The following is a 14791-nucleotide window of genomic DNA, read 5'->3' on the forward strand; positions in this document are numbered from 1 at the left end:
CAACTGAGGGACTCATATGCAACTATTACAGAAGGTTCAAACACTCACTGATGCTCCAGAAGGAAAAACAATGCATTAAAAGCTGGGGGGTGAAAACTTTTTGAATTTGAAGATCGGGATAAATTGATCTTATTTTGTCTTCTGGAAAACATGTAAATATCTTCTGTAGCTTCTGAAGGGCAGTACTAAATGAAAAATATGATATTTAGGCAAAATAAGAAAAATGTACACGTCCATTTTTTTCAAAAGTTTACACCCCTGGCTCCTAATGCATTGTTTTGTCCTTCTGGATCATCAGTGAGTGTTTAAACCTTCTGTAATAGCATTGCATAATTGTATATGAGTCCCGCAGTTGTCCTCAGTGTAACAAAGATGGATCTCAAAATCATAGTCATTGTTGGAAAGGGTTCAAATACACAAAAATGCTGAAAAACTACTGTTCAGGACAAACAAGGGACTCATGAACAACTATCACTAATCAAAAACACAACTATGGATCATTCAGTTAACAACACTGTTTTAAGAATCAAGTGTATGTAAACTTCTGAACAGGGTCATTTTTGCTGGGGTCATGACAGCCACCATCTACATGAGCGTCAGTTTGACTCAGTGCATCTGATGCTGATGGAGTAAAGGAGGAGCAGTGCGTCAGCTGTTGTCAACTTCCTACTTAGGAGACTCTCCTTTAATCAGATTTGCTGTAAGTCCATCAGTTTGCAAAGCTTTGAGAACCTCACCTCATTGTCATTTTCAGTTACTGGCTTCAGTACGAGCTGCACTGGCCTTTTTGATGGGTTGAATTAACAGCCATAAACCAGAAGAAGAAGAATATTTACAATATGTTGAGATTGCTCAATATGGTGTTTATGCAGTGTGAAATTGAAAAAAGGAACATTTCTGTTACACTTTTGCTGAAAGTCAATCAAAGTTTAAAGATAATTAAAGAACGAGAAAGCTTCTCTTTCTGGATTAAAATAGTGAAATACATAGCTCAAATAACTAAAATGCAGCTAGAAGTGATCTCTTGAGGTCAGTGGTCAGAGAAATGGGCTATTTCAGGAGTAAGTGGATTAGTTGTTAAATCTCTGTGGTGTCTGAAATAGCTGCTTTATTCACTCTTTGGCTTGATGTGAGCACAGAACAGCAGTATTAGCTCTAGCTTCACTCTGCAGTTTGAAAATGAGCAGGATGTACAGCCAATCTGGACGGATACCAAAGCTTTGCACAGCGAAGAAGATTGTGCATCTTAAAGTAAGACAAAATATATAGTGACATTTGCTTTTGATTCTTACAACAAGAAAGTATGTTTGAGGGACAAGTTATCAAATCAGCTGTGGATTCAATGGATCGAAGGGAAAGTACAGTTGATTTTCTCTAGCTGTGTCTGGGTGAGTAACAATCATGACGCTTTTCTTTGAATCAAAGAGGATGTCTTTTTAATGGATGTCTGAGACAATATCATTGAGCAGTAAATTCAATATGTACAGGTTAAATAATGGTGAATTGATTAAAAATGTAAATATATGTGACCAAAACCAGTATGTTGCACGGGTTTATTTGTAGGCTGGGTCAAATTTATCGGTTTTTCTTTTATGCAAAAAATCATCAGGATATTAAGTAAAGATCATGTTCCATGAAGATATTTTGTAAATTTCCTACCGTAAATATATTAAAACGTAATTTTTGATTAGTAATATGCATTGCTATGAACTTCATTTGGACAAGTTTAAAGGTGATTTTCTCAGTATTTAGATTTTTTTGCACCCTCAGATTCCAGATTTTCAAATAGTTGTATCTTGGCCAAATATTGTCAAACCATAACATATCAAACCATACATCAATGGAAAGCTCATTTATTTGGCTTTCAGATGGTGTATAAATCTCAATTTTGAAAAAATTGCACTTATGACTGATTTTGTGGTCCAGGGTCACATATTTTGTATGAAGACAAGCTTTGGATTGCTGGGACTCCATGGGTGTCACATTTCACACCAAAAACAAAACCAAACTATAGTTTGCATAAAAACTGACACATTTTTTATATTGTGACAATTAAGCACATTACCATCCCATACTGTATTGCATCCAGTGTTTAACTTTTGAGCGGTTATTAGCGGTTAAAGGCAAATTGGCACATTTAGCGTAAATAAAATATTACTGAACGATTAATATATTATTTTTACATTAATGAGAACTGGGTAGGAATTGTACTCATACAACTGTACTTGTGCTCATCATAAAATTTAAGCCGCACACTGTTTTTGATAATAACATGGATAGTTTCTTGGGCAGCAAAATAAAATGATTTCTGAAGGATCGTGTGATTCAGCTAATTGTTTGTACTGTATACCTTGTCGAATAAATGCAGCTGTAATTGGTGAGCATAAGCAACACCTGAATCCTAATGAATGTTTATCCCTCCTCTTTTACATCTATATTTCTAATTCATTCATCCTGTACCCAAACAGATATTGCCATGGAGGAGGGAGTATCATGGACTTTGGTAAGAAATGGTAAAAACTTACAGGTGTAAATGACGTAGTCAAGTAATAATCATCAGAACGATGTTACACCATGATTGACTTTGTCCTATTGCCTTTTTACATTTTAAAGACATTTTGATGTCTACTTGACACTTGAGAAGGAATTCATTTCAGACTTTTAAACACGAGTTTGAAAGTGACTGGACTTTCCTGAGTTTCTAAATCGATCATGTCGTGTTTGATCTTTAAAGTGACGGGTTCCAGGGTTCCCAGAGCGAAGTACACAATGGTTCGAGAGGCGCTGTGTTATGTGATCCCCTACCACATGCAGTGCTCCATGGGATGTGGTGGGCAGGCCTGCAAGTATGAGGATCCTTCACACTGGACTGAAGATGATCAGGCAGTCAGAGGAATCTACTCATCTTGGTACACTGCGTGTACTTACACTTGTTTATTTAAACATGGCCTTTACCAAATTAGGTTAAGCCTTTGGCGGTCTTGTGAACCAAAGCTTCTCTGTGTGTTGTGTTCTCCAAGCACATCAAAATATCATGTTCATTTTCTCTTCTGAAAGTCAACCGATCACCAAAGGCGTGCTTTTAATTAGATATTAGATCCCCAAAATGATTACGATTTTGCTTCAATAAATCCAAGTTTTATGTATTAATGGATTAGTCTGATTTATGGCTTCTCTTTTTTAGGATCACAGACAATCTGCTGGCCATGGCCCGCCCTTCCACCGAAATCATTGAGAAATTTGACGTAATAGGCCAGTTTTTGAGGTAAAGCCGATATCGTAAAAAGAAAACTGGTTCTGGAGTATGCGTTTGGTACACTCTTATAATTTAATGTTTCATCATGTTAAGATGTGGTTTGAAGACAGTTATTAACCTCCAGTGCCCTGGTGAACATGCCAGTTGTGGAAACCCGCTGGATCCCGAGAGTGGCTTTACTTACCGACCAGAGACATTCATGGAGGCTGGCAGTGAGTGACACTTGTCTGATTCTGCCAGACTTTCAATATGTCTTTCCTGTGTAATGTGACATAAATAGGTTAAAGGTGTAAAGAATCTTCTTGACACATTAAGTAAAAACAGTAGCTGTGGTTGTTCTTCTGTTTTCAGCTTGTAAAGGTACTCTTGTTGCTCTATTTTAGTATATTTCTACAACTTTAGATGGACTGACTATGGTGTGGCATCTCTCACATCCATCTTGGATATGGTGAAAGTCATGTCTTTCGCCATCCAAGAAGGCAAGATGGCTGTTCACTGTCATGCGGGACTTGGTAGAACAGGTACAGTTCTGTTTTACATGCTACAATATATTTATAATTTAATAAACATACCAGATTGATAGGTTGCTTGTTTGATCCTTACAAGCAGCCGTATGCTCTTATTGCGTTCATGAGCAGCACACCTAACCTCAGGTTACTCAGGTTATTCCAGGATCGTCTGGGTAATAATGTTGCCATAAGTCGCTGTAGTTAAAAGCATCTGGATAAGCAGTACCCATGCAGTGAGCACAAGCTTCCAAAAACAGTGCTTAAGGACAACACTCTAGGTGACTCAAGTTCAAGTCCCAGCATGTGGTCCTTTCCTTTACATATGTGCATTTAGCAGATGTTTATATTACATTAAAGCATTACACATTTTAATAATTCATATGTTCCGTGGGAATCGAGCCCATGACTGGCATGCTATTGCCATACTCCACTGTTCAATCTACAGCAAAGCTTTCCTGATCTATCTCTCCCTGACTGTGCTTTCAAATAAAGAAAAAAAGCCCTAATAAACAGTCTTTCAATTCTGTAGTAACCTATACTTAAAGGGGTCCTATTATGCTCTTTTACAAAGTCTTGATTTTGTTTTGGGGGTGTACTAGAATATGCTTTCATTCTTGGTGTTCGAAAAACGCATTATTTTAACATAATTTACATTATTACAATACATTTTTCCCAGTCTGGCACATAAGGCTCGATTAGTTCTGGGTTTAATGAAGGCCCACCTTTCGAAAAACTAAATGTGTTGTGACTGGTAAGCTGTCCCGCTGTGTTGCAATTGTTGAACAGCTTACACAGTATTTCAGTACTGCTACGCCCTTGACAAAGAAGCAAGTTTCGTGCACAACTGTTAGCGCAAGCTAGATTAAAGTGATTCTTACGTTTTAAATATGGATATTTTTCATACAAAAATGCATCGATTCGCTACAGGGGGCCTTTATTAACCCCCCGGAGCCGTGCGAGGCACTTTTTATTATGGATGGATGCATATTATTGGACTTGTTTTGGACTGATGAGGAGAAACACCCGTCTATGCCGTTCTAAAGCTTGAGAGTGCCAGGATAAATTTTAATGTAACTCTGATTGCATTCGTCTGAAAGAAGGAAGTCATATACACCAAGGATGCATGGAGGGTGAGTAAATAATACGCTACAGTAGTGTTGGGTCGTATCATCAGCCTGCGAGATCGCCAATACATGATATTATGGTGCTAATGTATTTAATTATTTACATACTTAGTTTCATTGCCCGAAACCAGCTTCAGAATAAGGCTAAAAGCAGCCTAACATTATCAAAGAACATCATCACTGATCATCCTAGCCTATTCTAGTGCAAGTTTATGCATTTTAAAAGACACTCACGTTACAAGTGAAGCTATCTACACTGTATGATCAATAAATCTCTTACCACACACTGCACACGTCTGCGGTGCGTTACGGCTCCAATGCGGCCACTCTAATCAATGCTTGTGTTTATATCTGCCGCACTGCGGCTTGTTGAAGCGGTTCTCCGCACTGCTTCGCTAAAGTTAGGCTAATCCCCCACCTCGTCCCTACATACCCGCCAACAATTCGAATTTCCGTGGGCGGGATTTAATTTAATGAAATTCTAATGGACCACGTTGTGACATCATTGCATGTGGAAAACAAACGTTGTAGTCCAAAGGAACCATTCGTTGTAGTTCTTGAAAAGGGATTTTTTAAAAACGAAATATTTCCTTTTGGAGTGGACTTTGAGATTTGTCACTCTGTAGATCTTTTTTATGCCCAAAGATACACACCACACACTGACTGAAGTTCACAAAGTGAAAAAGCATAATAGCACCCCTTTAAATGTTTGCAACCAAACTGAAACGTTGCGATATGTACGCTAACTGGATGCTAACTCTTTCTGCGCATTGTTGTCACAGGTGTGTTGCTGGCCTGTTTCTTATTGTTCACCACACAGATGACAGCAGACCAAGCCATTCTGTTAGTTCGAAGCAAACGACCAAACTCTATCCAGACTAGAGGACAGCTCCAGTGCGTCAGGCAATTTGCTCAGTTCCTGGTGCCGCTTAGGAACGTGTTTGCTAACGCTGAGCCTAGAGCGCCGCCTGTTACTCTTTCACAATACTTGGTCCGCCAGAAACATATACTGCACGGATACGAGGCTCGGAAGCTGAGACACGTGCCAAAGCTCATCCCTCTCATCTGCAAACTCCTACTGGACATCGCAGAAAACCGCCAGGTTATCGAGGAGGACATTGTCGACGTTCCTGACGTCCCATCTGTGGTAGAAAAAACTTTGAATGAGAGTTCAATATTTCAGTTGAACAGAGAGATGATGGGAAACGGGATGACTTTGATCAGCCCGCGTCTTCCAGGTCTACCCAGAGCCAACAGAGACAACACACAACCTCTTTACTATGTCCGTAAGAGCCTTAGCTATAGCGAGTCTGACCTCCAGAGGTTAGCAGCATCTTTAAACCTCACGGACAATCCTCTCGGCGTTTTAGCTAGTATCCACTCAACTACCGTTGGCAATCAGCTGGGAACTTTCAACTGTGTTTCCCAGAACAATGTCACTCCTTCTCTGGGGGCTTGTAAGGGTAATCCCATCTACAGCTCAACCAGTAATATATGGGAGCTGAAAACACTTATGGACCAGACGGAAGGATCTCCACTGCTCAAAAACAGGAGGCAGTCTGTCCTGCAGCGAAGCCAATCTCTGTACGTTTCAGATGAGAAAAGCACTACAAGCATTGCCAGAATACTGTCCTACTGGAGGACAGACTACAAGCAAAACTCTGACCCTGATGAGACTCTACATAATGAAAAAGAGCATTCGGAGGTCCCCTTTATCACTGTTCAGTCTGAGTTGTCTCTGGAGTCGCGTCACCTCCTGGTGGCTCAGTCCCTTGCAGTAGACCTTAAGAAGGATGGAGAGAAGGAACAAATTCAGAAGGTGCATACTTGGCAGGTAGGAGCAAATACTGATTTACTAGGAAGTATTAAAGGCAGGGATTGGCAACCTTTGTCCTGGAGGGCCACAAATCCTGCAGGGTTAACTTCAATCCTGAAGTTATGTGTCATGTGACATGTAGTCAAGTATGGTAACCCATAAATAAAATCTGTGCTCTGCATTTATCCCATCCAAGTGCACACACACAAACCTGAAGCAATTGGGAGTCAGGTGCACCAAGGGCACCTAAAGGCTGATGATACACAGTGCAACTTTTTGAGCAATGCTTGAGCACTTTCCCATTGGGAATGGGTAACAAATTTCTATCTGGATCATTTAGATTGGTCGTGGGCTCTGTGTCCCATCTGGTTGCCCCATTTATGGCAACATTGCTCAAAAAGTTGCCCCTTGCATCATCAGCCTTAGTCATGGGTATTGAAGGTAGGCACTATTCATTCACTCCTCCCACCTACAACTCCTGCCAGTACTGAGAATCAAACCTCAAACTCAAAAACTCTCTAACAATTAGGCCACGACTGCCCCTAATCAAACACACAACTGAAAAATCCAACCAGACTGTTCAGGAGTGTTTGAAAATCACAGGCAGACATTTTTGATTACGGACAGCCATTGATTATATCTGTCCTATATGAGAGTTCTTCCAGTATCCCTCTGCTATGACAGCTTCACCTCCTCCACTGCTCACCACTAAAACCAGTCTAGTAAGCCCTAGGGGGGTTACTTTGTGCTTGGGTCGAGTCCAAAAGCAAGCCAAACCTCCTCTTTATTACATGGACATGTGGACTTGTTAAATGCCACTATTAATTCAGCATTCTAGTTTCTTTTCATTATAATGCCTATTTTTTATTGTTGAACCAACAGGTCAGGGGTTTCTGTGGACTTCTGTTGATAACTCTGCATCCCAGTCTTTCTGATGACTTTAGTGTGTAATGTAAAGTAGTTGTTGTCTTACCTGGCTAAGCAACAATCTCTTCACATCACATTGAAAATACGACCTAAGGGATTAGTACATTTGTTCCTTCTTCTCTGCAGGCAGATCTTAATCGTCAAGGTGCGTGGGAGCGACTGTGTTTGGAAAAAGACCCATTTATTCTATCTGAAATCATGTGGTCTTGGCTGGAGCAGCTCAAAGAACCAGTCATCTCAGCTCATGATGTTCACACACTAAAAGAGACCCATCAGGACCCCAAAACTGTCCTCAATTGCCTAGATAGGGTAAGATTTAAATATCAGATCTGTTCTTTTGTTAGAATTTAGGTAACTTAGTATGCATAAATTCTAATATTGCTGCATCATGTGAATCAATTCGTATTACCATCTTCAGGCTTCAAGAGAAACAGTGATGTGTATTCTGGACTGTTTCGCTCATTTATTAACAATACCTGAGGAAATCGAGAACGCTTTTCTGGAGCAAGCGACAAAAGCTTTTACAAAGGTACTATGTCATTACAAGATGTTCTGAAATGGCTACATGAATACTGTTACTTACTTTGGTGCTCTCTTTAGATGAAAAACACAGATGGTGGGAAGATTATCCATGAAATCATGAACAGGGTTTTGAAGCTTGTTCTGCATGACTTGAGATCGGCTGCCATGAATGAGTGTGAGGTCTAAAGCTGCCTTCACGCCCTGTCGAAATTACCGTAAGCTCAATATGACAACACGTGACACTGTACTCAGAAATGCTCACGTCCTTTTTTGGAATTATGCATTTTTATGGCAATGCTACCAACTCCTAAACACAGCGCTGAAATGAATCTGCTGGGGTCAGGTGGTAGTAGTTGTAGCTCTAGAAAACTCCCACCATACAAGCTGTAATTACGAGGTCTACGAGAACGTGAACACTTTGGAATCTTGTAATTGCAGTAATTCCAACATGGCGTGAACGTAGCGTAACATGTAACAATAACTTTAATGTTGTCCAACATTAAAGACAAGCTCTACACATCTGCTGCTGCAGTATATCTGGATTGTTCCTCAGATCTCGGTCCGGATGAAGTATCCAGCATGTAATTTAGCCCACAGATAGACTAAATTGTGATTTTCCAATTTGTAGAAGTTGGTTGTACATGGTAAATTGTTTGATGTAAAAGAAACACCATACCCTGTATATTATGTGCCACAGTGCTAATACTTGAAAAGCATTGCAACTGAAACCTCTCATATTTTTGTACCATGTTTGTACAGTTATTTGTAATAAAATAATTAGATTGCACACAACTAGAAATGAAAACTTCATTTTATTAGCATAAAGGTGTGAAGACTAAGACTAGGTTTATTGCATAAAGGAAGTTCCATTGCATAAATATAGTTATATTTTATGTAAACAATCCCACAATTCCCTCTAACAGTTTTTTAAAAAATATTTGTTTTTTCTGTTTCATTGTCTCATCAATGTAGAGCATCTGGTCAGTTACATGGATCTGGTCAGTTAGGACTTAAATACATTTTGTGATTTTAAGGTCAGAAATCAAAGGTATAGGCCTTCAGAACATCGTTCCCATCCAATGACTCCACAGAACCCACAATACTCGAATAATCACAGGCAACATTGGTGAATCCTCTGGAAATACATATAATAGGGTCAGTTTACCTCTTAAACATGGCACATGTAAAAATCAACTGACAGTATCGGCCAGGGTTCTCCAGACTCGGCCCCGGAGGGCCGGTGTCCTGCAGAGTTTAGCTCCAACTTGCCTCAAGCTAGTTCAGGTGTGTTTGATTAGGGTTGGAGCTGAACTCTGCAGGACATCGGCCCTCTAGGACTAAGTTTGGTGACCCCTGGTATAGCCAATAAGGCTGTACCTGGATCTTGACAAGGACCCTCCGAGCAAATGATACTGGCTTTCAAGCGTAAGCCCATGTTCTGGATTATTTCTCCAGGTCAGTATTCTGAGAGACAGGTCACGAGATGCTGTCACCACCCGAAAACTGTCCTGCAAGATTATAGCACAATTCATTTTTATGAGTGGAACCATTCACAGGGAGAGTTTGCATATTGAACGGTCGAACAGCTTACCACACAAAGAGCAGTGATTGGCTGCAAATGGTCTTCAAAACTAGCAACAAGTTCTCCTTTAAATGTGTAGACCTTCAGATGGTTTCCGTCAGTAACTAGAAGAGTGCTGCTGCCTCTCGCCTCAAGAATGATGTCTGAACGATGGGTTAACGCCACCTGAAAAGAGGCTACTTGCTGAGCTAAAATAGAAAGGCATGACATACTGTATCAGTTAATATTATTATCATAATACTGTATTTATAATTTGTAAGTGTGAACGAAAAAATAAGAAAGCGATAGATTTTAAGGGCCAACCTTGTGTTTCCTTTTTGTATTTGGATTCCTTCATGGTCAGGTCAAAGACTGAGAGCGTTTTGTTGTTGAAGAGGCCATCAGAATGGATGACTGCGAGCCGTGCAGGTTGAGAGGGGAGAAACACAGCGGCACAACAGCCAGTGACTGGCAGACAATGACACAGACTGTCCTCGTCTTCAGCAGGGAAACACACACTCTCACTGTAGAAAACCTCCCCAAACACACACCAGATGTCATTCATTTCATAGTAAAATAAAAAAGACTTCCAAATGAGACATCTATAATGCTATTATAGTTATGAATAATGTGATGAAGGGATGACAAATTATTGTAGGCCCAGAAATGAGTTGGCATTTTAGCACTTCAGTTTACATCGTCTTGGACTCAGTGAATGAGTTATTGGTTCAGTGCCTGAAATAAGATCTGTGGTGAGCACAAGCTCATATTTTCATGTTTTGTTCTACAGTATAAAACTACATCAGTAATATCTCATTGTGATTTTTAAACCTTTTACTTGTTTTTAAAAATACTGTTGTTAACAACTGTCTAAACAGAACTACCATACAGAGGTTGTCAGAGATATTAAACATCATCACACCGTACATATAAACTCATCTACTCACTAGCAACATTCACAGCCTTATTGTGTTCATAATCACACACAAATTATTTAAACTAACTTTCAGGGAAAATGTTTTTAAAAATAAAGACTGAAAGAGTTGTTGAAGCGTAATGATGTTGACAATAAAGTCATGTGACCATGGTGTAGTTTGTTCATAGTCTATATATTTGTTCTTATATGTGACCCTGGACCACAAAACCAGTCTTAAAAAGAATGGGTATTTTTGTAGCAACAGCCAACAATACACTGAATGGGTCCAAATGATAAATTTTTCTTCTATGCCAAAAATCATTAGGATGTTAAGTAAAGATCATGTTCCATGAAGATATTTTGTAAATTTCCTACCGTAAATATATCAAATTTTTAGTTAGCAATACACATTGCTAAGAACTTCATTCGGACAACTTTAAAGGTGATTTTCTCAATATTTCGATTTTTTGCACCCTCAGATTATAGATTTTCAAATAGTTGTATCTTGGCCAAATATTGTCCTATCCTGACAAACCATACATCAATGCGTATTTATTCAGCTCTCAGATGATGTATGAATCTCAGTTTCAAAAAATGGACCCTTATGACTGGTTTTGTGGTCCAGGTTCAGATTTTTTTATCTCTTTAATTCTGGCAACTGTAATTAGGCTTCAAAATTTGTCAAGATGAGCAAAACATGTAAGAATAATACATTTTTGTTGAGTTTATTTACTGCAAAAATCAATCTTTTTTTTTTTTTTTTTTTTTTTTTTTGAGGGAACCAGGGTGATGCTCACTTCTGAGTTGGCCTACAAAAATATGTCATCACTGCAGCACTATATAACCACTGTTCAACAGAGCTAAAAAATGTTAAAGGGTTAGTTCACCCAAAAGTGAAAATTAATGAGAGAATTCTCATTTTTGGATGAACAAACACTTTAATAACATTCCAGCATAGTTTTTTTACCATTCATTTTCTCCACAGACATACAGTTTTGACCACTGAAACAAACCAATGAGCTCTGACATGATACACTAAGTAAACATTTGATTTGAAGCAAAATATTTTTTGAAAATTGGAACAAGACTAAAAGTACAAAATTATACATGCTGCACCTTTTAAAGTGGCTATGAACTGTTTATTCTATGAACTGCAAATGACATAATCAAATGAAAATTACAGTACAATTTACAAACTAATGACTCTAAGTAGTTAAATATAAATCACAAAATATTCCACACACATATTCATATTCAAAATATCTCAGTCACAGTCAGTGGGTGACTGCAAATAATTTCTGACCAATGAATCTGAAACTACACACACTTTTAGTTTTTGCAGAAGTATACATCACATGATAATTTTACCTTGAAAGGTTCATATTGTTTTATTTCTGGAACTTCCTACTGCTGTGCACTGTTTCACCTCTATTGCAACAATGAAATGGACTGAAATCAGTTTTGGGAGCATTTGGCCTACCTTCGGGCTCAAGTCAAAATTTTCTTCGGAGGCAGCGAGTATCCATTTTTTATCCGGCGATGAGCGGAGAAGGTTTAAGCTGAAGGAGTCACACACCACGTGTCTCGAGACTTCAGACAGAGCAGGGCAAGTCAAGATGACCAGAGATCCTAGAGCAGTTCCCACCTTAAAAAGAAACGATTTTCACTTAGGCCTGCAGCATATACTACACATTTAGCAAATAAGTCTGTTTATACATTATAGCCTACCATGAGAAAAGAGCTGTCTTTGTTGGTAAATGACAATAGTGTGGTCCTGGAGAATCCAGAATTAAAGCAGGCCACCTCCTCTCCAGTCGCACCCTTCCAGGTTTTGATTGTTCCTGTGTTGTCAGAAGTGACAACAACAGACTGCACCGGATCAACTGTGATGTGCTGCATGGGGCTTTGAGCAGGACTTGACCATAAATTAACACCCTGCATGGAATATAAAATGACGTTAGATTAAACCACCTTTTGATTTTGGGGTGAAATATGTCCCTGGCATTTCTTAGGATCCAGCTACATGCCTGCATATGTCTCTGCCACATTAAGAAGAAAGCCTGTGATACCTTGTGAATGTCCCATGCTTTGACTGTGCCGTCTGTAGACGCACTGCATACAACTGATGTCTGCTTCCAAATATCTGAGCAGCTGTCATTTCCAACCAGGTATGCAAAACCAACAACCCTGCCTATGCAATCACAGAAAAACTCGTAAAGACAAAATTAACTGAGCAGAATTTAAAACAGCTCCTGATATTACTTATACCAGCGTTACAGCTATATGTTTGCAGAGCTCTTGAGGATTCAGATGGGATAACTTGCCTTTATGGCCTCGTAGGCTTTTGCACGTGTAGTCTGCACATGATCTGCCCGTTTTCATCTTCATCTCCAGGTGAGAACGGCGCAGGTAATAAGCCTTCCATGAGTGCGTCCCCGTGTCCGAGAGAAGATGGGAAACATTGCAGAAACTCCATCTCTGCAGACACATTCTCCTACACAAGGATTTTTTTTAAGTGTCGCATCAGAAAATCATGGAAATCATCAGATCATGGTGTAAAGCACAAGATAAAAAGTAACATCAACATCATAAGATACATACATTTTGCCTGTGCAGATAATTATTGTAATTTTACTGTTTAACATCTTACCTCCACAACCATGGTGTTTCTGCAGCATGATACCATTCCTAAACAAAAAGCGTATTTTTTCATGTAATGTAGTGGGGTCCAAAAGTCTGACCACTAGTTAAAATGCGTCGCATTTCTTTCTCTAAATAAATAAATACATTTGCACTGCAATGGAATGTGTACGTTTTCTTACTCACGTTTTCTTTCTTTATAAATTCATTATTGTACTCTGACCTGGCCTGTCTTTTTCTATTACTTCAAGTTAATTCCCATATTTTAACGTGTGTTTTCAATTTAATGTCCATTAAAGTTTGTCAGTGTCCCTATTCAGGCTTAATTTTTTGTTTATCCAGCAGCTGCATATATGTGACATCGGACTATATGACAACCTTTGCATCAAATAATAAAGTCCAATCACTACCCAGGTTGTAGAGACAAAAGAAAGGAGTGTACAGACCGCATAAAGCCTCAGGAGATCTGCACTTATTCTAGATTATAAGTAAACTAGATTTGGCAGGTTAATAATTGGGGCCGACGCCTACTTATATATGAATCCTCATTCATTGTTATCTGTGTCGCTTACCTTACAAACTGTGGATGCTGTGATTAAATCTTCATCCTGAAGAAGTGAGAAAATGCTAATCAGACAGTCCAGAGGTAAACTCTGGCACATCTTTATTTCTACAGCTACTGCCGCGTATCTGTTACTTTCAGTTTCGTGGTGACGTCATGGTGACGCATTCTACGGAACAGCCTCAGGGACACTCGTCGAAATATTGTGAGAATGTATAGCATAAAAATACTGATTACGTAATTAATTTCATCATTTTGTAAACTCTCAAAATATTCCACCTACTGAAATGTTATGTCATTAACGTCTCTGATCAAAAGCGAAAAATTATTTATATTTTCTAGTACAAGACAGTTTACTGTACGTGCCAACACTATTTGGTGTTGAACATTTATGTTATTGTAATTATTTTATCAGATTTAAAATGATCAAACGCTGTGCTTAAAGTAGAACACTGTGTACAGTGCCATAATTAAAAAATAATTAAATAAATAAATTATTAAACGATAAGAGATATGTAGCAGAGCTCATTTCTGGAATGCAGGAGTAGCGGGATACAGTGCCCTTTATATACCGATATATATTATGCTCTCAGCGTCATCAGCAGAGTGGCGCAGCGGAAGCGTGCTGGGCCCATAACCCAGAGGTCGATGGATCGAAACCATCCTCTGCTAAGCATATTTTTGACCTTAGACATGTGTCTGATGGTCTTGATGGTTGCAATGTTGTCAGTATGTCTCTCAATGAGTCAATGTCATCGCCTCAGTAACGCCAGTGTATGGTTCAAAGCTGTAACCGTTTTCAACAAGTTGACAGTAAAAATAATTCTGTAAATTAGGCGAAATTAAAGGATAAAAAATACATAGGCCTACACCAAAATAGTTTGTATACATCAAAGACGACAATTCCTACCGACTGACAAACAGCTTATTCAACAGCTGACCACATGAAGCCTAATTA

At 39.0% G+C, this 14791-nt stretch overlaps 2 protein-coding genes across 2 annotated transcripts; one reads left to right on the forward strand and one right to left on the reverse strand.

The window, feature by feature from the left end:
- Window positions 1–1090: 1090 nt before the first annotated feature.
- ptpdc1b (protein tyrosine phosphatase domain containing 1b) lies at window positions 1091–8845 on the forward strand. Its single transcript, XM_051096842.1, has 10 exons — window positions 1091–1388; window positions 2469–2503; window positions 2735–2909; window positions 3185–3265; window positions 3350–3468; window positions 3640–3777; window positions 5672–6723; window positions 7759–7941; window positions 8051–8161; window positions 8233–8845. Exons 2-10 carry the CDS (start codon window positions 2494–2496, stop codon window positions 8338–8340), a joined length of 1977 nt encoding a protein of 658 aa, XP_050952799.1. The 5' UTR covers window positions 1091–1388; window positions 2469–2493; the 3' UTR covers window positions 8341–8845.
- Window positions 8846–8947: 102 nt separating this feature from the next.
- fbxw12 (F-box and WD repeat domain containing 12) lies at window positions 8948–14005 on the reverse strand. Its single transcript, XM_051096843.1, has 10 exons — window positions 13844–14005; window positions 13282–13319; window positions 12952–13125; window positions 12701–12818; window positions 12360–12566; window positions 12112–12276; window positions 10040–10250; window positions 9746–9924; window positions 9532–9662; window positions 8948–9289 (listed from the first exon to the last, which is right to left on the reverse strand). Exons 1-10 carry the CDS (start codon window positions 13931–13933, stop codon window positions 9190–9192), a joined length of 1413 nt encoding a protein of 470 aa, XP_050952800.1. The 5' UTR covers window positions 13934–14005; the 3' UTR covers window positions 8948–9189.
- Window positions 14006–14791: the final 786 nt, after the last annotated feature.

The sequence above is a fragment of the Labeo rohita genome, chromosome 23 (assembly GCF_022985175.1).
Source record: "Labeo rohita strain BAU-BD-2019 chromosome 23, IGBB_LRoh.1.0, whole genome shotgun sequence".
Taxonomy (NCBI): Eukaryota; Metazoa; Chordata; class Actinopteri; order Cypriniformes; family Cyprinidae; genus Labeo; species Labeo rohita.

Excerpts from the sequence above, each read along its gene's own strand:
- ptpdc1b (XM_051096842.1), top strand. Across the intron at positions 2,910-3,184 it reads AGAGGAATCTACTCATCTTG|GATCACAGACAATCTGCTGG; the intron begins GTACACTGCGTG and ends TCTCTTTTTTAG. Across the intron at positions 6,724-7,758 it reads AGAAGGTGCATACTTGGCAG|GCAGATCTTAATCGTCAAGG; the intron begins GTAGGAGCAAAT and ends TCTTCTCTGCAG.
- fbxw12 (XM_051096843.1), bottom strand. The coding sequence starts at position 13,933 with ATGTGCCAGAGTTTACCTCTGGACTGTCTGATTAGCATTTTCTCACTT. Across the intron at positions 12,277-12,359 it reads AAGACAGCTCTTTTCTCATG|GTGGGAACTGCTCTAGGATC; the intron begins GTAGGCTATAAT and ends TTTCTTTTTAAG. Across the intron at positions 9,663-9,745 it reads CAATCACTGCTCTTTGTGTG|GACAGTTTTCGGGTGGTGAC; the intron begins GTAAGCTGTTCG and ends ATAATCTTGCAG.